We start from the raw sequence: 11,245 nt of genomic DNA, 5'->3' as shown, positions 1-11,245 counted from the left end.
ATGTGCCAGGAAGTATACTGAGTCCTTTGCATGTGTTGATTTTTCCATTTATTCCTTACAATATAGGAAATATATGTTATCTCCATTTTAGAAAGAAAAATTCCAAGGGAGAGGACAGATAACTTGCTAGTGAGTGCAAAAGTCAGAGGTGTCTGGCCTCCTAACAACTATGAAATACTGCATCCCAAGATACTATGGTTTCCACAGAACACAAAAGTGTCCCTACTTTCCTGAAACAAAAATAAAAACACAAACTTTAAAAAATCAGATTTTGCCCTTTTGTTCTAAATTCAAAGGATCAGGCAATATAACTTTTCTTTTTAAGCAGCACAAGTAGAAGTTTTTACACGAACTAAATTTAACTGAATGCTAGTCAATAAATAAAACCTGGACTTAAAGTACAGGTTTTGCCCACACACCCTAAACTCTCAAAAATTGGAGATCAAAATTCTATACCATTTACCAACAAGTTGCTTTGAATCTGTTTTCCCACAAATAGCTTTGCAAATTTGCATTACACCTGGTAGAGGCATTTCTAACACACATTATGTCACATTCTTCAGCTTTGTTTTTAGATACAAGTTGGTTCGACTTTCCAGAACTTAACAAGGCACAGAGGCTAGGAGCCTCGAACTTATGGGCAGCTCTCTACACCGGCAAGGATATTACTCCACTTTGACTCGACCATCGCTTTGTAGTTTCTAGTTTTGCATAATATTACACATTTTAAAGAATGGGCATATGTTCTTAATGGCCCTAAGATTTGGTCCTCAGAGCCTCCATCTGGGACAGGAGCAGTGCCCAAGGAGAGAAGATATTCCAGGAGGTTAGAAATACGCCAACGCCTTCCGAACGTGCCTTCCCACTACAAAATCTACCATTCTACCCAAGAGCCGGAACAGCACATTAAACCCAGTAGTTGCCCCCAAAGGTCTTCCACGGCTTTTCCCTCCCCTACTTCCGCTTCCGGGGAGGTGGCTCACGATCCACGGGGTTTAGGGGCGGGAGCTAAAAAAGCCGGAAGTGGCACCGGCACTTCCGGTACGGGAAATTCTTTGCTGCCGCTCCGATCAAGCTTGACAGGCGCGGTCACTGCAAGTAGCTCTTTTGCCTTTCGCCCTTTTCCTGTCTAACCTCCAAACTCTTTTGTCGCCGCCGTCCCGCACCTCCTGTCCCCGAAGTCGTCCCTTCCCCATGTTCCGGGGCAGGAGTCCTGAAAGCGAAGATCCGCCCGCCCGTACCCCATCATGTCCGAACTGACTAAAGAGCTGATGGAGCTGGTGTGGGGCACCAACAGCAGCCCCGGCCTCTCTGACACCATCTTCTGCCGCTGGACGCAAGGTACCCTGGCTGGGCTCTCGCTTCCAGCCGCCGCTTCCCTTGCCCTGCGACAGTCTGGCTGCGACGCCTCTCGCCCCAGCCCCTCATCCGCCCGGCTCTCCGTCCCAGTTCCCGTGCTCAGAGCTGAAATTGGACTTTCCAGAAACGCCCTGCCTGCCTTGGGGGGAATGGTTGAGTAGGAGAATGGTTACAGCTGTCCACGGAAGACCCGAAGCGCTTCCACTACTCTCTGGGCTGCCCTTCGGCTGGGGAGAAGGGGTGGGTGGCTCCTTGTTGGGCTGCAGTGCGTGACACCGAAGGTGTGTCCCGTGCCCCGGTTGTCAATTTCTCACAAGGAGTGCTGTGGCCGTCTTTATCTTTATCCCCTAACAGAGCTCTATGTTTTTGGTGTTTGGTCTGTTTTTGGAGAGAGGGAAGTCCGAAAGAAAGTCAAGATGGCTCATTCCAGAAAGCAGTTTTGCTGTTTGTATTGCAGTTATATGGTTAGACGTGACACTTGGTATATAAACATAATGTTGTTCGCTACAAAGTGTTCTCTTGGCCCAGAGTATCTCCGGTTTGGAGGTGGTTTAGGATTTGATACAGTTAACAATGAATATGGGTCACAGCACTTATAGTAATCCAGACAGGATTTTTACTTATATAAGAAGTCTTGTTAATAAATAGAAATAAAAAATAACCAGCTAGCGCTGTGCTGGGCTCTGCTGGGCGCTTTATATTACTAATTATTTAGTAACTAATTCTTCAGTTTTGGTAGTAAAATGCAACTGATCCGTTACTTAAAATTATTTAGGAAAGATTATGGTGAGGTTAAGTGAAATTAAGAGCATAGTCTTCAGAGTCAGAAAGATCAGTAATGTATGTATGTAAAACGCTATTATTAAAGCATTTATTTCTAGAACACGTGTTCCCAAAGGATTTGGGGGAATTTTGGCATAGTAAATATAAATCCTTATTTCAAAATGTGTATTTCGTAACAAAAATTTAGGATTTAAGTAAACCCTTTCTCTCTCCCAAATAAATCTGTTTTAAGAGCGGGTAAAATTAGAATCATGATGTATTTATTATAGTAAGTTGGGTTTTTGAGTCCATCACTCTTGTTTTGGAGATGAGAGAAATGAGTAGTGAAGGTTAAATAACTGGGCCAGAGTTGCACCAATTGGTAAAACTAGGAGTGAATTTCAAATTTCAGCTCTGTATTCATTATTTTCTTTTGAGTTTCTAAACTTTAGTTTGGCTCTTTTTACACATCCAATTAAGTCAATTTTCTGAAATCTTAGACACTTCCATTTGCAGATTTTATTTTAAAACTTACTTGTTTATCCTAATAGTGAACAGCTCTAAAATACACAAAACTAAAGGATTAGGAAAAATTACTTCCATTGTAATCAGTCAGCATTTATTAAGCATTTTACAATGTAGAAAAAGGTAGTAGTCAGCCTTGTTTATATTAATACTGTGATATGGTTCAAGGAAAATTCGTGGGGGGCAGTTCTGTGAATGGTTAAGAGCACAGTCTTTGAAATAGGGGTACCTAGCTTCTAGGTTAACGTTATTTAACTTATTTAAGCCTCAGTTTCCTTTTCTGTAAAATGGAGACAGTAGTAGTGTAAACCTTATAGGGTTCTTGTGAGGATTAAAGGCCATGCAAATATATTTAGGTGCTTAGCACAATATAAACACCCAGTAAATGGTAGCTATTATATTAATTTAAAAAGTGTTTAATTGTAGGCTAAGCCAAAGATCAATTTTGTAGCTTTACTCTGACAATTACAAGAAATTATTGTTTATTTAATGGATTGTTACTATCTACATAGAACTGTCTTTATAATAACATATTAGAATCTCCGCCACCTTTTAGTCATGAAGTTTCATAACACAGTTAGTTCAGTCAATAACATTTTGAAATAAAGTATTATAAAGGATTGGTTTCTTTCTTTTTTTTTTTTTTTTTCTTTTCAGAGAGTGCAGTTCATTATATTGTGGATGTGTAATTCTTCATGGTCTTATTGATCAAGATTTTAAGGCAACCAAACATGTATTATTTTAAGTTATCACCTCTGAATGGGAGGGAGGTGCTGTTATCGGTTTTGGTATGTTAATTGTATTCATTTGTTCATTCTTAGAGGCCACTGCTAAATATTGCTATGGCAAGTCATTTGAGATTGTGAGAATAGGTGCAAGACATTGCTGCATTAATAATGTGACAATCAACTCTGGCTTTATTTCAGTCTGTAACTGTGCTTTGAATTGACAACTGTAATCTCAGTAGTCTTTTATAAGCAAGATATAGGTGGAAGATATTTAAATATTTGCAAAATTATTTCTAGAGATATTCTATATATGAAAGTATATTGATTGTCAAGTTAAATTATTTTGATATGGTTGTTAAAACAATAAGCTGCAGGAGTGGCACATAGTTTGTTTTTAATTGATTTGGCATTTTTAGATAATTCTCTTTTGCAAATGCCTTTTCTTTAAAAAATGTAGGGTGGGTTTGGTTTTGGTTTTTTGGCCCGTTTTTATTTTAAAGGCAATAGGCCATGCAATTCAAAGGCTTGAAGTTATTTTTAACTTGAAAATGTATTCTCTACTCCCTGCTTCTCTCCTGCTTAATTGCCTATAGTGCCTTTTTTAAAAAAGCATGTTTTTCACTTCCTTAGTTTATTATTACTCCTTATTCTCCCTCTCTCTCTCCCACAAACCACACCAGTATACCAGACCCTTGCAGTTGAGACTTGCTTTGGTTGGAGGGAAGACAAACAATAAACATAATATAGCATAAATTAAGCATCTACAATAGTTACAAGATGAGGGAGTAAGGAGTTCTGGGGTGGGGTGGCCTGGATAGGCCTGGTTTAAAGATGAGATTTTTTTTTTTTTTTTTGTCGTTTTTTCGTGACCGGCACTCAGCCAGTGAGCACACCGGCCATGCCTATATAGGATCCGAACCCACGGTGGGAGCGCTGCTGCGCTCCAAGCGCCGCACTCTCCCGAGTATGCCGCGGGGTCAGCCCTAAAGATGAGATTTGAGCAAACACTTATTCCAAACACTGAGCCAATCATGCAGAAATATAAAGAAAGAGTGTTCCAGGCAGAGGGAATGGCCATTATAAAGACTTAATGCAGAAAATGCCGGGCCTGCTGTTCAAGGAACAAGAAGGAGGTAGTGTGGCTGGAGACAGAATGAGTGAAGGGGAGAGTAATAAAAGATGTAAGAAATAATATGGCCCAAATCATATACAGCTTTCTAGCCCATTGTAAGTACTTTGGCTCTCATTCTGAATGAAACGGGTGTCATTGGAAGGTTTGGAGCATGGGAGAGGCACGATCTGATAAGTTTTTAGAGGATTGATTTGGCTGCTATGTTTAAGGATAGACTGTTTTGGATTCAGTGACACAGCAAGATCAGTTAAAAGACAGTTGCAGTAATACAGGAGAAAAAAGATTGTGGCTTGGACCAGGGTAGTTATTAGTGGCGATGTTAGAAAATGGTCAGGTTGACCACATCCCAGCAGAACCAGAACAAGAACCATCTAGATCTAGCAGAAGTTTTAATCTTGTAAACAAAAACATTTTGACTTTTTGGGAATTTATTTTCTTTTCAATATCAGTTGTGTAGCTTAGTGTTTGGCAAATTTTTTCTATAAAGGGCTGGTGGCCTTTGTTGCTGCTGTCTCAATATTTTTCCATGCTATTGCAGACAGAGCAGCAATAGATGGTATAGGTGTGGCTGTATTCCTAACATCCCTTATAAAAACGCAGATGAGGGCTATAGCTTGCTAACACCTGATCAGGATTTTAAACTCTCAGAAGCCATTTAACCTTTTTTTTCTTCTTCCAAGCTTAAGTTATTTTATTTTTTCACCTAATAATTAACCTGAAAGGGAGAAAGTGAATTTTGCTATTTGTAGCAGTTCAGTGTGTTTCTGGAGGGTGGGGATGTAGCTGATTTAAATTAGTTTTGGGATTTCAATATAGGACAATTTTTGTTACATAATATGAAAAAAGTGAGATTTAACAAGTAACTTGGGAAAAATGAGGGATCAGTTAAAATATAAGGATAAAATGTATTAGGAGTTAATACATTTGGGTTAATGTTTGAAAGTATGTTTTGTGTTTATTATAATGTGATTCAACATTTTACCGAAGTAATAAAATGATATACCAGTTTTATTAATTTTTCTTCCATAGTGAAGATAATGTAGAACACATCATTTCAAAGATTTTGTTGTTGTTGTTGAAAGCCTTTTATTTCTAAGTTAGCTTTTCCTTTCTCCAACATACCTAAATTATAATTTGCCTAACAACCAATTTTTTAAATTCATAATTTGTAAGTGTATATGACAAAGTTAATTCCTTGGTAATTTGAACACATAATGTGTTTTTTAATTCAAAGACTTCAAAGTATCTATCATAATATCTTGCATTTGTATCATGCTTTACAGTTTTTGCAATTTAATCCTTGCAGCAACCCTGAAAGACAGCAAAGGACAAATGTAGTTATCCTCATTTTTCCAGATGAAGAAACTAAGTCCCAGTTCAGATACTTGACTCAGCCAAGATCATCTAATTTGTAAAAGTCAAACCAGCTCTTTCTATGGCCTTTTGTGTACATGTAAAGCTAGAATTATAGAGGCTGTAGTTGTCAAACTGGTTTGAATAATGTATGTATGTATAGTAAGTCTTACGAAAATAAAAAACTGGGAAATTGCAAAGAGGTTCATGGCTCAGGTTTAAATTAGTTATGAGCTATAAAATGTGAAGCTGAGAAAGACTTTCCTGTGATCTCTAGTACTGTGGAATGTGATATAAAATTGTGTATTTAAGACCAGATGTTTTAGTTGGGTAGTTTCAGATATAATCAGGAAAAAAGCAGCTGCCATTTTGTGATAAGTTCATTTTTTTTAAAAATAGGAAAATAATTTGTGTATGAGAAGACTTGAAAAGAAAAGTAACTCTATGTCCTGAGAAACTCAAACTCGAGTGAAATCTTAGTGTAAAAGGAAAAGCCTACTTAGCATAGTTCTATTTTGAGACAGAATACTTAATTTCCATTTAGCTGACTTTATTTCATTTTAGGCTCTAATAGCCTTTGTTCATTATTAATTAACACACTGAAACATGTATACCGGAATTTGACAGATTTGGGCATAAAGCATATCTGCCTAGAATTCTCTCTATGGGGTTTTAATATTCAAAGTATAAAAGTAACTCACTATGATGCAGTTCTGACAATAAGCCCCACCCATGGATCTTGAAAATTGTATTACATTATTAGAATTGTTAAGGAAGGCAAGAATCCATTACTAATTCACATTTAAGGAAAACTGAGAGTTTGGAAGAGCCAATTTCGCCTCTGCACTTGGATACAACACCAGGGGCCCTTTCCTTATTCCTGTAAGAGAAGAACTGAGCAAACAGGGAAGGCCTCTTGGCTTCATCTGTCGTTCCTAGGTTGGACCTTAAATATAGTTGTCTTAACATGATAACCAGCACTTAGCTGTCACTTATTTATCCTTATTATATTTGTCTCATCCACCTTACCTATTTCCAGTTCTCTGTTTATCCTATCCCAGGCTGCTGTGTATTGCTGGAGAAAATTGTATCCAATGTCAATACAAATGTAATTAACTGTCAGCTGAGCCCTCAGTGCTTCTCTTAGTTCTTTATCCTTGTCAACTTTTCTTAGGTTTTTCAGAATTATTTTCCTCAATTTTCTACCCTTCTTATTCCCTTCATTCTTAATGACTAACATCACTTCCTCTTTGCTTATATGTTTAACTTAGAAGCCTTCTAGTATTAATTTCTTCTTCTAGGCCAGTGGCCCTCAAGGTTTTTGAAATCAGGACTCTGTTACACTCTTAGAAATATTAAGGCCTTCAATATGAAAAATGAAAAAATAGTGAGACACATGACATTGTTTACATTTTTGCAAATCTCTTTAATGTCTAGCTCATTAAAGACAGCTGGATTGTCACATTGACCAATTCATTCAGTCTGTTGCAATGTGTTGTTTTGGTTGAAATGTATGAGAAAATCTGTCCTCACACACATTTGTAATTGAAAGAAGTAGGAATATTGTAATAGCCTTTTCAAAGATTATGAATATTCTTTTATGTCACACCAAAACTGGACAAGTCGTAGTGTCTTAGATGTTAGTTATAATATGGATTCTGAAGCCACATCAGTGAATTTTTTATACTGTGATAAATTGAAATCCATTGGTCTGTCTTGTACTTTGAATGGACCTCTTACCTAGGCATTAATTTGTAATAGCATGCATCAGGCATTTGGGTATTATTGGTCCACTGGTTTATGATGGTGTTCCAAATGTTAATGTATTTAATTATATAATATCAAAAGTTACATTTGTTACTATAACTATTGATCTCATCGGAAACATCTTTAAGTATTGAGAAGCTGTCAAACTTACAGTGGTGGACACAACTTTTCCAAGTTATTGCTTGAAAGCTTGAAATTTTATCAGTGGCAAATATTCTACCAGTTATTTTCCTTGATGTGTCACACTCACTTCATTTATGAGAAAATGTCTGCCAGATACTCAAGTCTGAATAATTGTAGTTTATTGGTAGTTCTTCAAAAAACAGCTCTCCATTAAAACAAAAAAGCAGCTAGTTCAGCTTGCAATTCAAAAAACTGCACATGTGCTTTTACTTGAGGTAACTGTCAACTCTCATACTTAAGTATGTAGCAGGAGTGCTTTATGGCCACCTGCTATTTTGTCACAGAGAATATTTAAGAAGAAAAAGTGCATTCAAGGTCAAGATTTAATAAAATTAGTCATTTTTAGTGCGTGAGTGAAGGCATTCTTAAATTGACAGTGTGTGTGTGCATGTGTGCATGTTGGTGTTTACTAGTATAGTGACTATTAGTACAGCTTGCTGTCCCTGACTTAATGTGTGTTAGCAACCAGCAGTTTAACCCATCGTTGCTTTTGAACTATCATTGTGAATGTCAACACAGTGAAAAGGGCAAATAATGTTTTAGAATTATTGTGAAAATCATTTTAACCTCTAGTGGGCCCCCCCGAAAGGGTGTCTAGAACTTTCAGTGTATCTGTGGACCATATTTGAGAACCTCAGTCTTTGGTCAGTCCCACCATGACCACACTACACTTTCTCCGCTCTCTTTTGGGCCTTGGAGTCTTTAAACTGTTTTTCTTTTCTTTTCTTTTTTTTTTTTTTTAGCTCTCTTCAACCTACAAAAATAATAATTCTTTATTCAACTATCCTTCAAGCTATTATCCTTTTTCCTTTCTGCCAAACTTCTGCTATAGCATTTAACAAATAGTTAGCTTTTACTATTTCTCTTTCTAATCTGAATCACCCTTCAACTCTTTAAAATCTGAAAATCTAGCTACTCTCCCTGGCACTCTAAATTTCTTTTTTAGTATTCCCAGTGACATGCTTAATCCAGTATTTTATGTCTTTACTCAACAGCATTTTTAACAGTTGACTACTCTTTGCTTCTGATCCTTCCTAAGACTTCAGTTAATGTGTTTTTCTCTTACTTAATCTTTGTCAGTGTCCTTTGCTCACTCAGCCTCTGCTCAGTTTCTGATGTTCCCAACTTCATTATCATGTGTTCTACATTCTCTCATTCACTTTAACTGACATGTTTAGGATTCAAATTGCTATATCTAATCCAAACTCCTGCCCTGAACTCCAGATCCTTATCTCCCATTTCTTCTAAATGTTGCCAAATTGTTGTCTTACATGTTTGAAACTGAATTTGGCATTCCTCGAAACACACCCCCATTATCTTCCTTCCCAAAACTTCAACAAGCATTAATTGAGCAATGACTGTACTACATACTGTGGGAAAACAGTAGTCAATAAAACAGGCAGGATACCTGTAAGGCAAGGCAGACACTAAAAAAGTAAACAAACAATAATTTAGTTACAGATTATGATAAGTACTGGTTGTGCTGGGCAATGATAGGAGAGACTAATTAGGTATGTTTGTCAGGAAATGTCTCTCTGAGGAGTTAACACCTAAACTGAGTCCTGAAGGATAGGAAGGATTTCGCTATATGAAGAGAGTAGGGGAAAGAACATTTCATGCAGAGAACAGCAAGCATCGAGGTCCCAGTAAAGACCTTGGAGTGTACTAAGGACCTAAGATCACTATAGATAATGAAGGTAAAAGTGAACTGAGGGTCGGCTGGATTGATAGTTCATACAGTGTCTTTCAGGCCATGAAAAAGAGTTTGGATTATATTCTAATTGCAATGAGAAGCCAGTGAAATGTTTTAAACAGGCTCTGATAAAATCTGATTTTCATTTTAAAAATATTCTTCTGACAACTTTATGGTGAATAAATGGGGATTGAAGAGGAGGTGGGGAGGAATGGGGAAACTGGGTGGAAGTTCTTAACAGCATTCTCGGTGAAAGATGATGATTTGAGCTATAAAGTGGACTAGAGATGGGACAGAAATGAACTGTTCAAGATGTGTTATAGGCCCTTGAACCAAGAGATCCTCATTTTAGGGTGGAGCCTAAAAGAGTTTTTTGGAGAAGAGGTTAGCAGGTGTTTCAGGCAAAAGGAACATCATGTACAAAGGGTAAGAAACTAGAGAGAAAATATAATATTTGAGGACTCAGCGTACCTGGAGTCTAAAGAGAGAGAATGGAAAAGTATGAAGTAGGAGATATACGCAGAAGCCAGGTGATACAGGATCATGCTAAGGAATTTAGATTTTCTGTGTCCAGAATTCTAATATGGGCTATATTTGGGAATTACCTGGTTATAACCAGTAATGGAAATTTTGAGATTAGATGAGATTATCCAGGGAGAATGCATAGAATGAAAACAGCATAGATCCTAAAGCCAAGACCTGGGAAACATTAGCATTTAAAAGTTTATCTACAAGACTGAGAAGAAAGAGAAAAGAAAAACTCAGAACAAGGGGGACCAAAAGCCGAGGGACAAAGGTTTTTCAGAAGTTTGTGGTGGTCAGCACTTCAGGTGATTTTCTTGGAGGTTTAATAAGATAAGCCTTGAGAAATAGCCTGTCCTGGTCATTGATGAACTTGGATGAGAATCATTTTGGTGTGGTCACAGTCGAAAACCAGATTATCGTGGGTTGAGTAAAATTGTGAGGTAAGAAAATTAAGACAGTGCATATAAGTACATATAGATGACTAGGTGGGCTTTGGGAGGACCAGAATGTGGGAGTGCTGGTTGGAGTTTTTGGTGAAATCTTAAGGTTTTTTTTTTTTTAAAGAGATGTGTGAGATACCTGTTTACATGCTGTTTAAACGAAAGAGAGAGATTGAAGTTAAAGAGAGAAGAGGTGGTGGGATGGAATGGGATCCTTGAGAATTTTTTGTCTCAATTGCTATCACCTAGTGTCTCAAACTAGAAACTTCAGAGGCAGATCTCATTTCTTTTGTTCCAAGCCCTTGCCCCACTTACACATACTAATTGGGCCTTGATTTTACCTTAGAAATATCTGTTGAACATAGTTTCTCACCTCCTCACTAATGTTGCTTTTATTATGTTGGCACAATCTCTATAGAGCTGTTGAAACAACCTCTTCCCCATTCTGGTCCTTTAAAAAAGGAGGGGAAAAAACCCAGTATGATCACTTACCACTTTACTAAAGGACCTTTGCTAGTTGAGTCATGATTTGGCCCTTTGCAGTATTAACCTCTTGTCATCTTCCCTTCTCCCACTTCCATCTTTCCCATTCTATCCCCTACTCCCCTTTAGCTGCATTAAATTTCCCACTGATTCATAAACCCATTTTCCTTTGGTAAAGATATTTCTTTGCCTGAATTGTATGCACGAACACAGCCTCTCTGGCAAATTCCTATTCAAGATCAGCCTCAAAGTCATCTGTTACGGGTTGACTCAGGCAGAGTAAGCCATACCTTTC

At 37.6% G+C, this 11,245-nt stretch overlaps 1 protein-coding gene across 1 annotated transcript in view; it reads left to right on the top strand.

Moving 5' to 3' along the window:
• Nucleotides 1–1,069: 1,069 nt before the first annotated feature.
• Nucleotides 1,070–11,245, top strand: part of MINDY3 (MINDY lysine 48 deubiquitinase 3) — an 81,522-nt gene continuing 71,346 nt past the window's right edge. Inside the window, exon 1 of the mRNA XM_063100547.1 lies at nucleotides 1,070–1,341. Coding sequence (XP_062956617.1) covers nucleotides 1,248–1,341 — 94 coding nt within the window. The 5' untranslated portion in view covers nucleotides 1,070–1,247. The remainder of the gene's footprint in view (nucleotides 1,342–11,245) is intronic.

This window comes from Cynocephalus volans, chromosome 6, assembly GCF_027409185.1.
Source record: "Cynocephalus volans isolate mCynVol1 chromosome 6, mCynVol1.pri, whole genome shotgun sequence".
NCBI classification, from domain to species: Eukaryota; Metazoa; Chordata; class Mammalia; order Dermoptera; family Cynocephalidae; genus Cynocephalus; species Cynocephalus volans.
The sequence above is the reverse complement of the archived record's forward strand: the minus strand, read 5'-3'. Positions and strand labels throughout refer to the sequence as shown.